This window comes from Leptonychotes weddellii, chromosome 13 (genome assembly GCF_054177405.1).
Source record: "Leptonychotes weddellii isolate Sample4059 chromosome 13, ASM5417740v2, whole genome shotgun sequence".
Classification (NCBI taxonomy): domain Eukaryota; kingdom Metazoa; phylum Chordata; class Mammalia; order Carnivora; family Phocidae; genus Leptonychotes; species Leptonychotes weddellii.
In genome coordinates, this window is record NC_138381.1 from 77,817,902 (window position 1) to 77,832,376 (window position 14,475).

A 14,475-nucleotide genomic window follows, 5' to 3' on the forward strand; every position below is an offset into this window, starting at 1 on the left:
CCCCGGCAGTACACCCTCAACGGCAAGAAAGTGGAAGTGGCTGTGAAGCAGATCATCGCTGGAAAAGGCGTGGAGCACCGGGGGGCCTTCTCGAACCCCGAGACCCTGGATTTGTACCGGGACATCCCGGAGCTGCAGGACTTCTGAGTCGCACCGGCTCGGCCAGCACCCTGCCAGTCGCATCTGGGCTGTGACTTCCGTGGGCTCAGGATGTTACTTTGGGAAGGCAAGTGTCCACAGGCTTGGAGAAAAGTCGTGTCTGTCCCGCACTTGCGTCTGGTGGCTTCCCCACGTCTTCCCGGGCCACGTCCTGACCTTCAGAGGCCGAGAGGGAGCGTTTGGTTGTGTGTGTGGCGAGGCGTGGAGAGTGTGCGTCTTTGCACAAGTGTTCTTGCACGCGCCGCGAGGAGCCGGGGTCACCCGGGCGTGGACGGTTGTGGCTGATGGCCACGGTCACGGCCACGCTTTCCGCGCGGGCTGGTACTCTGGAGGCGGTGGCACCCCTCTGAGGAGTGAGCTTGCCTTCAGCCTTGGGCCTGTAGTCCCCTTTGCTCTCTTCAGGTGTAAATCTGTGTCTCCCTTTTCCGTGGGTCTCCTGGCTCTGGCTGTCGTCCCTCAGGGCCTGGCTGTCCGCTGTGGCACGTGGACTGGTCCCCGGCGGCCGACCACTCCTGCGGGTCTGGTGCAGCTGCGTGTCGTGCCCACCAGACCACGCTGCCTGGCGAGCAGAAGCTCCCGCTTGACAACTCGTGGGTTTCGTGCTTTAACAGGGTCTCCTTATTTCATGGACTTCAAATGGTTTAAAAATGTTGTCACATTCGTTATCCGGTGCGTGTGGGCGCTCGAAAACTGGACGTCCGCCCTGCGGGGTGGAGTTGCTCTCGGGGAAGCGGCCGGCCGCCCGGGCAGCGGTCACGGGTCCTCCCGCGTCGGGGCTGCCTGGCCTCAGGGGACACGGCCTCGCTGCTCCTCCCCCCGCCGGGGGCTCTTGGAACCTCGTGTGGAAGCTGTGTTCTCAGCAGCTGTAAATCGAGTCACGGGTTAGATCACCGGGCAGTTCGTATGTATTCTCAGTTCAGCACGTTAACGAATTCCTGTAATCCTCATGTTCGTTTTGTATTTTTAAAAACTGAGCACAATGAAGACCTTTTTCGAATCCCTTTTCTTCTGGATTATAAAAATACAGGGGGAAAGCACTATGAGGAATTTATGCAATAAACGTCTATATATATACATTTATGTGCACACACCTGTGTGTGTGACGTGCTGGCGTTTTCTCTGGAGGGGTGACTGGATCCGTGTCTGAAGCCGCTTGTGCTGAGGGGCCAGCGGGGGGCTGCGCCCTGGGGGGATGTTTGGCCATGCGGGTGGGACATTCCTGGGCCCCGGGTGACCGAGTGGCCAGTGGGGACTTTTCACCGTGAAGCCAGCTTCCCGGAGGACAGGCCTGTCCTTACCCTGGGCTCCCCATGGTTCCAAGCAGCCAGGTACCCGGACCACAACCCCTGTCATCACAAGAACCGTGTGTCGCTGGGATGGCGTCACAGAATCCAGGCTCGGCCTGGTGGGGGCTACTTTCTCTCCTGTCTCGGGAAGGCGGAGGCAGGCGCATACCCGGGGCCTGGGTCGTGACTGTGGGATGAGCAGTGCCCATCTGCGCTCCGCCATCCCCCCCCCCGTCTGCGGCCGCCCCGCCTCTCACCTTCCATTGTGTTCCCGGCAGGAAGGAGCAGGAAGTGCCAAGAGGGCTGGGTCAGGGGCAGAAGGCCCCCTCTCTCCGGTCTGTCCCCTTTTCATCAGCGGAACAGTGGCTTTTCTGGAAACCCCACCCCGTGGGCCTCTGCTAGTACCTATGTGACCCGACGTGGGCCACAGGGCCACCTCTAGCAGCAAGGGTGTTTGGACGTCTGAGCGTTTTTATTTTATTTTGTTTTATTTTTTTAAAGATTTTATTCATGAGAGACAGGGAGAGAGAGAGAGAGGCAGAGGCAGAGGGAGAAGCAGGCTCCCCACGGAGCAGGGAGCCCAACGCGGGACTCGATCCCAGGGCCCCGGGATCATGACCTGAGCTGAAAGCAGACGCTTAACCATCTGAGCCACCCAGGCGCCCTGTCTGAGCGTTTTTAAACAGGACCTGTCACCTTTTTCGCATTTGTTTCTTGTTGCCGCTGTAACAAATTACCACAAACTTAGTGGCTTAAAACACAAATTTGTTGCAGTTCTGGAGGTCAGAAGCCTGATGCAGATCTCCCTGAGCTAAAGTCAAGGTGCGGGCCGGCTGCGTTCCTCCTGGAGGCTCCAGGAGAGAGTCTCTTCCTTGCCTTTTCCAGCTTCCAGAGGTGCCCTCATCCGTGACTGCTGGCTCATCCCTCCATCCTCAGAGCCTGCAGTGCCTCCTGCCCCCCACTTCCACACATAAGACCTCTATGATCACGATGGCCCCACTCCAGGAATCCAGGATCATTCTGCTATTTTAACATCTATTGATTCGCAGGCTCACTTTCATGTGCTGCCTTAAATCTCTTGGCCACAGAACCTAACATCTTCCCGGGGCATGTCTGGGGGCCTCACTCTGCCTCCCTCACTTTGCAAACACGGTCGGGTCCTGCTGCTGAGAAAGACGGGAGAGTGGTCATCAGGAGCTGTAAGCCCCATGCTGGAAAAGCTGGGCAGTCAGGACCCCTGGCTGTCGACTGACCCTGGGCTGAGCTCGTCTCCCCCCGTGGGACCGGCCTGCCGGCCTCCCTCCTGGGACTCGGGCCCGAGTCTGCGGGAGGCTTGGAGCCCACGTCACACTGACTTGCCAGAGGTGTTGTTCAGGCTTCACTGCCATGCCCTTTCAGTTCCAGCCAGACCCCCAGGCTGGCCAAGCCCACACGTCTGTATTAATAAGCTGCGTGGGACAACTTCATTAACGAGAGCCAGATGATCTGAACAACAGCCCTTGAATGCCCGTGGTGCGGGCTCTCCCGTGATGTGCCTTGGCTCGAGTATTGCCCTGAAAGCACCTGCTGGTCAGCTGCCATCCCTTTGCGATGCCTGCAGGTTTTACCCCCCAGTCTCCTTCCCATCCCCCTGTTTCCCCACCACGCCTGAGTCCCCAGCCTCGCCAGGAGCACGGGGACCTGCAGTGCCACCCTGCGGGGGGCTGCCGGGCCTCTGAGCAGCTGTCCTCTGGGTCCGTCTTCCCACCTCCAGGAACTTTCTCGGGGGTGCGGGGGACCGTGCCCACCCCCAGCTCCTCGCATGTGCAGACAATCCTAGGGACCCTGGAGCACTGTGTCTGGGTCACTTGGTCCTTGACACTCAACTCTGTGCCCTCCCTTTGTGCCATGCTTCTCTGCACTGGCTTCAGAACGACCCCTCTTGCTGTGGGCACCTGCTGGCCCCCTCCCTGCATTCCGAGCCCCGGAGGACCCCAGACCTGCTCCCTCATCTGGATCCCCAGCCCCTAGCAAGCCCCTAGCAAATGGCCTGAGCCCCATGAGGCTCGGGAAGGGTGTCTCCTTGACCTTTTAACCCACTGTCACCGTGGATGTTTGTGGACAGGAGAGACCATCCCGTTGGGCTTCAGGTGCCCAGGGCAAGGGCTTGTGGGGAATGAGCTCCCTTTGAGGGCCCAGCCACGTCCCCAGCTCTGGACTCCGGTCTTCAAAGGGAAAGCCGCACACAGATTTACGGGGTAGGTGCTTGTCACTGGGGTACAGACTCAGCTGCTATCATGAGTCCCCCCAGCCTGGCTCAAATGGAAGCCTCAAACGGGGGCGTGTGTGCGTGTGTGCGTGGGAAGGCGATGCTTCCTTGTGTTTGTGTGGCTGCATTTTGAAGGTAAATTGTAAAGTTTATGAGGCAAACTTGTTGGCTTTTATAACATTTTGGCCGTGTGTGTATATGCGTTGTGTGTGAACACGGGCACGTGTGTGCGCGTTGACATTACACACTTGTCCGAACCCAGAAGAACAGGGCAGTGGACACGTCAGGTGTCTGTGTTTTCAGTCAGGGTGAGGGACGCGAGCCCGGCGCCCACGCACACGCAGCACATGCGGGCCAGCCGGGAGACTTCCCCGTCTCACATTGCCTTGCCCGACTGTAGCTGCTCACGCCTTCGCCCCTCAGCCTGGGCCCCGAGCAGCTTCCAGTTTGGGGACACCTTTCTGTGTCCAAGTCAGGCGGCTTTTCCTGGGTATCTGCAGGGCTGGGGACCGGGCACTAACTTACTCTTTCAGCAACGTATCCTGTTTGTCACTGCGGCCAGTGGTCACCGAAGCGAGGTGAACCCCTTGTGCCGTGGAGTGAGCACATCGGGCAGGAAGACAGGCGATCAGCAAGGAAAGGAGAGAAGGTCTGACCAGACACCATGGTTGAGGCCTCTCCAAGGAGACGGCGCTGAGGCCCGGCCTCCGAGGGAAGATGCACCGCGAGAAGGTGGGAGGTGAGCCCGTGGGCAGAGGAGAGCGAGCCAGAGCCGTGGTCCCAAGAAGGGAATGGACTGACCCAGAGGAACAAAGGGGAGAAGAGTACATTTGATTTTGAGAAAGGGTACAGAGCCGAGTGGGGGAGGGGCCGCGGTGCAGAATGTGGAGTGAGGACTGTGTTCCGAGGGCCGCCAGGAAGCCATGAGGATTTTGAGTCCAGCAGTGACGTCAGTGGATGCACATTTAGAGGGTGGCGGGGCAGAGGAAGGGGCTGGATTGGGAGCTGGGTGGTAAGACGTTGCAGCTTTCTCCTGTCTCCTCGTCCTCTCTCCTCTCTCCTCCCGCCGTGGCCCCAGCATCCCTTGTGCCCAGAACTCGAGAACCGCTGTGGTTCATCAAGCACATCGGTGTTGAACACACAGCCGGGGCCGGCAGGAACCTGTCGGATTTGGCCAGAAGCCTGAACTGGCCTTGACGAGCTGCGGTTCTCTCTCTCCGGGCCACGACTGCCTTTGCCGGCCGTTCTAAAAGCCTGCTGCCATTTCGTCCCCGTGTCTTCAAGACTGTCATAAGCAAATAAGTAAAGGCCTATTAAGATTATGTTTAAGCTTCATTACAAGCCAAGCGCTGGCTCGGCTGTTGCGGTTGATCATGTCGGGGCGCACCCTTGACCATCCCAGCAGTAAGTGGATGGTCTCGTAATTTCATTAGATGCCTTCCAGGGGAGAAGCAGTTGTTCATTAACTCATGTTGGGCGGGATTGGTCTGCAAACCTCTTCATGTTGCTTGGGATGCCCTCCCTCTTCTTCCTGCTCCTGCCTTCTTTCCCTGCCTCAAATGGCTAAGTCATAAGTCAGGGTGGGTTTTAGGGGAGTGAAAAGGTGTGGTTGTCGAGGAGCCGCACATGGCTTGGCCCTAGTTTTAATGTTCCGGGCTCTGAGTTTATCATTCTTGCATTCCCGCTTACCATTCACTTGCTTATGGCGAGGTCCAGTTCTTTGTGGGGACCACTTCCTTTTTTCAATCACGACTCAGGATTTTGTTGGCTACAAGGAACAGAAACCCCATCCCAAACTGGCTCAAGCAAATAGAAGGATATTATCGGTACATAGGTTTGAAGATTCCAGTGCCAGGATTAGCTTCAGGTGTGGCTGGATCCAGGGGCTCTAATGGCATCAGGGTTCCCTGTCTCCATGTATCAGCTTCACCTTCCTCTGTGTTGACTGCATTCTCAGATGGCTTCTCCTCTCACTCTGCCAACCTGGGTACCTCCCGCTCCAGGATTGTGTCCTCTCAGTGCTGAGAGGGGAGAAGGATTTTCCTCCTGGGGGTTCCATCCCGAGTTCCGGTGTTGAAGGTCTTTGGACCATTTGGGTCACGTGACCCCCGCCGGAACCCAGCCATACTCAGTTACAGGGACTGGGACGGGGGTCCCGGAGCAGCATGGGGCTTTCCTTTCAGGAGTAGGGGGCAGCCAGCCCCTCTGTTTCTTCTCATCTTTTCACAGGTGCTGGCCCTTTTCCCCGTACCCCCCTTGCTCCTCCTTTCTCTAGGAGAGAGCCTGTCTAACCTCCTCTGTCTCTCTCTGCTCCCCCTTCCCTCCCCAGAATGACAGGTTGCCTGGAAAACAAGCCGGGGCCTGGTGCCTATGAGAATGGATTTCCAGATTAAGAAAATTGGGTGGGGGGAGGGGGAGAGAAAGTGCTCTGTTTTTCTATAACACAAACTCTGGAAAGTAAAGCTCTGAAATCTTATGTCCGGCTTTCAAAAATCTGCCAGACTCTGGATTAATGTTTAGCTGTCCCCCATCCCCTCATCTGAGCCCCCCCACAGGCCCTGTGCTGGGCCAGGACTGGCTGGATGGAGGGGCTGTGTGGGCAGGAGGGCTCAGCCCTCCTAGGGGGCCACTGCTCCTGCTCCCCCCTTGCCCTTCATTCCCTCTCTCCTCCCTCTTTCTCCTCCTCCCCTCCTTCCCCCTCCACTCCTCACCCACTCCTCACCACCAGCCCGTCAGAGATGGGCTCACGTCCTTTCTCCCTGGCAAGCCTGTCCTGCTGTACCAATCTGGACTGACTTGTCCCCCTTTGCGGAAGACACATCCTGCAGTGTGGTCCCATACTTCCCTCCCTTAGCGCCATACTTTTGCGTTACCTTCTCCTCTTGAATGGGGATGGGACCTGTGACCAGCAGAAGATGGCGAAGGTGAAGAGATTTTGCAGATGCAATTAAGGTCCCTAATCGGTCGACTTTGCATTAATCAAAAGGAAGACTATCTTGGTGGGCCTGACCTAATCAGGCGAGTCTTTATAAAAGTCTCTGGGCCTTCCCTGATATCAGAGACTCCAAGTAGCAGAGACTTCTGGCTTTGAAGAAGCAAGCTACCATGACTTCTACAGCCACAAAGAAATGAATTCTGCCATAAACCTGGGGAAGCTTGGAAGGGGATCCTTCCCGAGTTGGGCCTCCAGATGAGAATGCAGCCTGACCTTCACCCTGAGCTGAGAGTGAGCTAAGCCATGCCTGGACTCCTGGTCTACAGAAACCATGAGGTAATACATGAATGTTGCTTTAAGCTATTATGTTTGTGATAATTCATTATGCAGCAATAGAAAGGGATTATACCTTCTCAATTGTCCAGGCCTCAGCAAATGGGATCACACCCCACTTAGCACCTTTCTGTGTATGAGTCCTGTCTCCTTGGCCCCACTCGGGTCCTTGAGGATGGGAATCTTCCTCCTTACCTTTTCCCTGTCTCCACCCTTTGGTCCCAACCATAGGTAAGGCTTCATTTCAGTTGAGACTGGCACTGTGACAGGAAGCCATCTCTTATCAATGGCTTCAGGCTCAGCGGGATCCAGGGGCTGGGACAATGGGATCATGATTCAGTATCTCTCATGGAATCTCTAAGCCACTGGAGTGTAGCGGTTAAGATCATGGACTCAGGAATTGGGTTGCCAGATAAAATCTAGGATGTTCAGGGGGTGCCTGGCTGGCTCGGTAGAGCATGCAACTCTTGATCTTTGGGTCATGAGTTTGAGCCCCATGTTGGGTACGGAGCCTACTTAAAATAAAAAAAATAAAATTAAAAGAACACAGGATGTTCAGTTAAATTTGAATTTCAGACAAACGGTGAATAGATCTTTAGTATAAATATATCCCAAATATAACATGGGACATATTTACACCAAAAAATAATCATTGTTTATCTGAAATTCAAACTTAGCTGTCCTATAGTTTTGCTACATCTGGCAACCCTACTCTATATCCAAGGGCTTGGATCTGGAGTATGGTTCCACTTCTGTCTGTGTGACCACAGGGAAGTTACTTAACCTCTCTGAGCCTCATTCTCCTCAGCGGGGGTGTGGAAAGAGCTGATGCTGAACTTCAAGCTTAGGGTCCTGCATCCTCCTCTGCGTCACTAGCTCTGCGTGGGGCGGTGACCCCCGGATGAAGCGGGGTGGCCTGAGTGTGTGGGAGGAGAGAGAACCGAAGCTTTGCCTGGGTCTTTGCCTGGAAGAGTTCCCAAACAGAATTCTGAAGAAGAAACTTTTTGCTGGTTCCGAATGTTCACGTGTAATGAACACAAGTGAGTCTTCTGGGCACAGACCCCAAATACAAGAATTGGGTTTTGAGGATCAGCCAGATTTTAACCGAAACAGGCCACCCTTTGAGGAGAAGCAACTCATCTGGGATAAATCTCTTTCAAAATTGTGGTTTTCTGGGAGTGAGCATTTCCTCTAGGAGGAGAAGTGCCTGAGGGTTGTGGCAGGTAAAGAAAAGTGGTAGAACATTTTTTGACACTGCTCCTGGCGGGGAGGGGTGTGTCTGGATCCCTGTCTCCTTGCGTCTGAGTGGGCTGGTGACTGGCTTGATCCCTAGTGTGGGACAGGTGCTGCTCAGTGGTTTATATGCTTGGCCAGGAAAGCCATGGATCTCGACCACGTTCTTTTGGGGCTTGCTCACTCTGGGGAAGCCCACCCCTGTGTAAGAAGTCTGGGCATATACGCAAAGAAAATGAAAACAGGATCTCAAAGGGATGCCTGCACTCCTGTGCTCACTGCAGCATTATTCACAGTTGCCAAGATAGAGAAGCGACTTTCGTGTCCATCAGTGGATGCATGGATAAAGATGTTCTACATATGTGTGTATATGTATGGGGGGGGGTCCTGCCATCTGTGACAATGTGGGTGGACCTCGAAGGCATTATGCTAAGTGAGGTAAGTCAGAGAAAGACCAATACCACATGCTCTCACTTATACGTGGCATCTAAAAACGTGGAGGTCTTAGAACCAGCGAGCAGAATGGTGGTTACCGGGGCCCGGGGGGTGGGGGAATTGGGGAGATACTGTTTTAGGGTACGGACTTGCACCTAGAAGAGGAATAGGTTCTGGAGACCTAAGACATAGCATAGTGAGTCAAGTCAGCAATACTGTATTATATCCTTCAAAGTGGCTACAGACTAGATCTTAAATGTGCTCACTATAGAAAAGAAATGGTAATTACCTGATGTGATAGAGAAGGTGGTGGTGATTACATTGCAATATATAAGTGTATCAAATCATTACACGTTGTACATCTTAAATGTACCCAGTGTTCTATGTAAATTGTATCTGAATTAAAAATCTGAAGATTTCGGGCGCCTGGGTGGCTCAGTCGTTGAGCGTCTGCCTTCGGCTCAGGTCATGATCCCAAGGTCCTGGGATCGAGTCCCACATCGGGCTCCCTGCTCGGCGGGAAGCCTGCCTCTCCCTCTCCCACTCCTGCTGCTTGTGTTCCTACTCTAGCTGTCTCTCTCTCTGTCAAATAAATAAAATCTTAAAAAAAAAAAAAAAAAATCTGAAGATTTCGAGGTCACCAAGCTGGAGAAGTCACATGGGGGCGCTCTGGCCCAGAGTTCCAGCTGTCCCTGCCTGGGCCCCAGGCACTGGAGTGGAGCCGTCTCTGACCCTCCATACCCGTCCTCTGTCAGCTGAATATCACTGAGTGACCTCAGCTGACACCACATGGAACAGAAGAATTACCCAGTTGAGCTCTGCCTGAATTCCTAACCATGGAAGCCTTGAAATACAATAAAATTATGTTTGTTCTGCGCTACTAAGTTTGGGGTGGTTATGTAGCAGTAGCCATCAGAACAGGAACAGGGCTCCTTTACAGCGGGGCCAAACTCGTGGTGTAAGTACTAGAAGAAGGGCGGGCGCAGCCCTGGGAAAGCTGGGGATGCGGGAGCCTGCTTTGTGTCAAGGTGACAGCTGTTATTAGGAAGCTGGCTCTGAAGCTGACACTCTGGGGTCAAGTCCTGGCTTGGCCAGCCGGGTCACAGTGGGTGTGTCTCTCCACCACCCAGGGCCTCAGCTTTCCCATCTGTAGAATGGGGTTTCCGTGAACTGCGGATTTGACAATAAGGAGCAGATGTCTCAAACCAGTGGGTCAAACCTAGCCTGCAAATGTATCTTACTTGACTCTCATGGTTTTATTATTTGGATCCAGTTTAGCAATTGGGAGATTTCGCAGCTTCTCTTGCAATCACTTGGTCATAACAGCTCACATAGTCTGACACCATTCTCAGGCTTGGCATGCGCGATTCCTCTGACCTCTTGCGTCCTCATGGACGCCACCCCGCCCCCCCACCCCGGCCCCGGAAGGGCCACTGGCCACTTCTGCCAGAAGTGATCCAGGGAGCAAGGAAGCCGCCTCAGTGTGGACCACAGCAGGAGATGACCATGACAAAATGTTCCCTCCACCCCCTGCTGTGGCAAGACACACCCCCCTGCCCCCTGATTTAAGCATGGCCCCCCTGGGGAGAGAGGGGGAGCCCCACATGGGATCTTTAGTATGTCCTGTCCCTAGGAGACCGGGGATCATGGGAGAAGTTCATCTTCGTTATGGAAAAATAAAGTCCATTTCTGCCAACTCGAGCACGTGGGCTGAGCCCTGGCAGAAGCCGCCCGTTGAGCAAACCCTCCCCGGGCGCCCAGGCTGATCAAAGCCCTTGAATCAGCAACTGATTTAATCCTCACAACTCCCCCACAAAGCAGACACTTTAATGATCCCTGTTTCCACAGAATGGTGACTGAGGTGTAGAGGTTAACTCGCCTGGGGTCCTACAGCTAACAAGGGGTGGGATAGAATTGGGGTTAAGGCCCCAGGCAGTCTGGCCGCAGCCCCCCGCGCAGTCCGCAATGCTGCCGGTCGCCTCTTTCCCCACAGTATCTCCTGGCAGAGCCGGGATGGTTATTCTCCATGGCACAGACAGGGGTCCCCATGTGGGAGGGGAGCTCCGGGGTGGCCTGGGGCTGGAGTCCTCTGCCTGCAGACAATCAGTGCTTAAGGACCACCCCTGGGAACCAGACACCGAAAAAGCGTTGGCGGGGCGGGGCGGGGCGGGGTGGGGAGGCTGCCCAGCCAGCCTAGGCTGGAAGGGGCTGAGGCAGGTCACCCTGCCTCAGGCCGCCTGGGGTCCCTGCAGTTTGTGTAATGACTGCCCGGGTCCCCTCTGCGCGCTGACAGCTGAGCCAGGTGCTAGCTACCCACGGGTCAGCCTGGGCTGTCCTTGTAGCTGAGGGCGGTGGCTCCCCCAGGGGGTCTGTTGCACCCTTGTTCTCCAATGCGCAGGCTGAGGACCACAGGCCTCGGGGGCTGGAGCCATTCGTCTGGGCCGCAGGCTGGCTGGGGCGCATAGCTGACATTGCGTGGCACCGACCACATGCCAGGCACTGTTCCAGGGGCACGGGCCTGACTGTCTGCAGGCCTGGGACACAAATGCTGTCATTACTCCCACTTTGCAGATGGGGAACAAGGCACCGGGTTCAAGGTCGCCCAAGGTCGCCAGAGATGGGCCGGCTCTAGATGCTGGCCTTCACCTTCTTGACCCTTTCGGGAAGAGCTCCCAAAAGAACAGAGAGAATCCCCCTTTCGATAAGCCTCATTTTGGGGGGGTTGTTCTCGAATGTCTTGGTTGATTAAAAAAAAAAAAATCCTCCCCCAGTGAAAAAGATCAATTGCGATGTATGGTTTCCAAGTCTCTTTGATGCTGTCACAAACCCTCTCATATGTTGGAGCCTCTAATTAGATTTGGAGGGGAATGAATTCATGTGTCATGAAATTTTAAAAGACAACGTTCCATGAATGGAATTTCCCATTATTCTAGCTTGATTGAAATTGCGGGTTTTTAAGAGGATGCTATTTATACGCTTAAAACAATGGAGCTTTCAAAAGGATTCAGTTCCTAGGTCTTCATATGTGATTTCTAGGGAAATGGAAATTTTGAAATTTTCATAATGAATTTGTTTTTGTGGCTTTCCTCCTTTTCTTTCTTTCTTTCTTTTTTTTTTTTTTTGAATAAACTGAATCAGCAGTGTCTCTCTCCCCCTGATGGGAACCTCCGGTTCTTGCCAAAGTATGTATCACATAATTGCTTTCATGTTCAGGCCCGGCAAGAGCATGTTGTAAACGGCTGGGACACAGATGTGACAATTCTATTAGCCTGGGTTCTTGCATGGTTGACCTTGCAAATTGAATTCGGGGAGGTCAGCCCTTCTGCCTGGCTGCTAGATTTCACGTTCACAGTTTGGGGAGAGGCCTGGGAGGTGCAGGCTGAGATTTCTGTGCTTGGGCGTGGACAGCCAGGCAGCCGCTCCGACTCGTCCCACATCCCCCCCCTTGCGTCCTGGGGTCTTCCTCACCTCCCCAAATGGAAGGCGGCAGCCCATGATCGATGGGTCCTGCTCGCCATACGTAGCATTATTAGCCACTCTGTCAAGGTGATGTCATTTCTAATATTGCATCTTCAGACCTGAGGTTTATTTTTAGGTTGGGAGTCAGCAGCCTTTCTAGAGAGAGAACCACAAAAAGTTGAGGGCGTGGTGGTGCCTGGGTGGCTCAGTCGGTTGAGTAAGCATGTGCCTTCGGCTCAGGTCGTGATCCCAGGGTCCTGGGATCGAGCCCCACATGGAGCTCCTTGCTCAGCAGGGAGCCTGCCTCTCCCTCTGTCTGCCACTCCCCCTGCTTGTGTGCGTGCGTGCGTGCTCTCTCTCTGCGACAAATAAATAAATAAAATCTTAAAAAAGAAAAAAAAAAGTCAAGGGCACCGTTCCTGACCCTGTGGTGGCTGGGGAGCTTTTCAACAATAACTGTGCCAAGAAGATGCCTTCTGGGGCGCAGGATTGTTCTACGTTTTGATCCACCTGGTGGTTACTTGAGCTTATATATGTGTACCAAAAATTGAGCTTTGGTGAGGCTGTGGGCAGATCCAGCCTTTTGCATTGCTGGTGGGAATATGAAATGGTGCAGCCACGGCAGAAATAGTTTGGCAAGGGGCACCTGGGGGGCTCAGTTGGTTAAGCATCTGCCTTTGGCTCAGGTCATGATGTCAGGGTCCTGGGATCGAGCCCCACGTCGGGCTCCCTGCTCAGCGGGGAGTCTGCTTCTCCCTCTGCCCCCCTCCCTGCTTGTGCTCTCTCTCTCATTTGCGCTCTCTCAAATAAATAAACAAAATCTTAAAAAAGAAATAGTTCGGCAGTTCCTCAAAAAGTTAAGCGTAGGGTTACCGTCTGACCCCGCAACTCCAATCCTAGGCATATTCCCCCAAAGACTTGAACTCAGGGACTTAAACAGACGTTTGCACACCAGTGTTCCCAGCAGCACTATTCACAACAGCCAGAAGATGGAGACAGCCTGAGTGTCCATTGACAGACGACTGCAGAAATAAGATGTGGCCCATCCACACAAGGGAATATTACTCAGCCAGGAAAGGGAACGAAGTTCTGACACAGACACACGCTGAAAACATGCTTAGTGAGAGAGGCCAGACCCAAGACATTGTGTGACCTCTACGAGACAGCTTGAATAGGCAAACTCAGAGACACAAAGTAGAATAGAGGTTATCTGGCGGTTGGGGCAGGGAGAGGGGCATGGGGACTTAGTATTCAGTGGGATGATGGAGAGTTCTGGAGGTGGATGGTGGCAATAGCTGCAGAGCCATGTTGGAGGTGCCATGGAATGGAGCACTTATAAATGGTCAAAATGGTAAATTTTGTGTTATGTGTATTTTACCACAATAAACCATCACTGAGATGTACACTTAGGATTTGTGCGCTGGCGGGGTGGGTGGGGGGGAGGTTGCCTGGGTGGCTCACTTGGCTGAGCATCCAACTCTTGTTTTGGCTCGGGTCGTGATCCCAGGGTCGTGGGGTCAAGTCCTGAGTTGGGCTCCGTTTCCGCCACAGAGTCTGCTTGTCCCTCTCCCTCTGCCCCTCCCTCCTCGTGTGCACGCTCTCTCTCTTTCTCAAATAAGTAAATAAATGAATAAAATCTTAAAAAAAGAAGATTAGTGAAATTGGACCAAGGGGATTAGTGAAATGCTGTAAACACTGATTCCCAGGCCCTACTCCTAGAGATTCTGATTTAATGGTTTGTAGAGAAGCCGGAGCATCGATATTCTAAAGAAAACCTAACCATGAGGAATCTGTGATCTGGGAAAAGGGCAAAACTCAGGCATGGAAACCCCTCCAGAATAAGACAGAACCGAGGAGTCCAGGGGGAGACCAGTGCGTCAGGTCTAGGGCAGAGTTTGCTGATGTAAGAACCGCTCCCACTTCCACCGCCCCAGCTCCCGCTTCCCTTTCACAGGTGGCTGCCCCGTCAGCCGGGTCCCAAGCCGTCGTGATGGATGGAGCCTCTACCCTCCAGCCCGCATGGGTCACGGGTGAGAGAAAAAAACTCTGCTGGCATATCTGCTTGCATAAAGGCACCGACCCTGTGGGCTTATCCGTTGTGCAGCAGAACACTGTCTGCCCTGACTGGTACAAGGTCTCCCTCCCGGACTTGAATGAGGGAGGGGGAGGCCTTGCGGGGGCTGGGAGCTGCCTGGGCAACGAACTGTGTGTGGCCCGCGGGAGACTTGGCGGAGCTTAGTCAGGTCAGAAGGGAGGAGTCATCCGAGAGGAAGGGACAGAGCGGAAAGGACCTCGATGCTTTGTAAAGGATCGTCGAGTGGAGGGATGATATTTGTCAAATCGAGCCATCTTTGCTTTTCCTTATGTCACTGTTTTGCCTTGACCCT

The 14,475-nt window shown here is 54.0% G+C and overlaps 1 protein-coding gene across 1 annotated transcript in view; it reads left to right on the forward strand.

Moving 5' to 3' along the window:
• AACS (acetoacetyl-CoA synthetase) overlaps positions 1-1,235 on the forward strand; it is a 53,066-nt gene extending 51,831 nt beyond the window's left edge. The window contains exon 18 of the mRNA XM_081800962.1: positions 10-1,235. Within this exon, the coding sequence (XP_081657088.1) occupies positions 10-147 (138 nt within the window). The 3' untranslated portion in view covers positions 148-1,235. The remainder of the gene's footprint in view (positions 1-9) is intronic.
• The last annotated feature ends 13,240 nt before the right edge of the window (positions 1,236-14,475 follow it).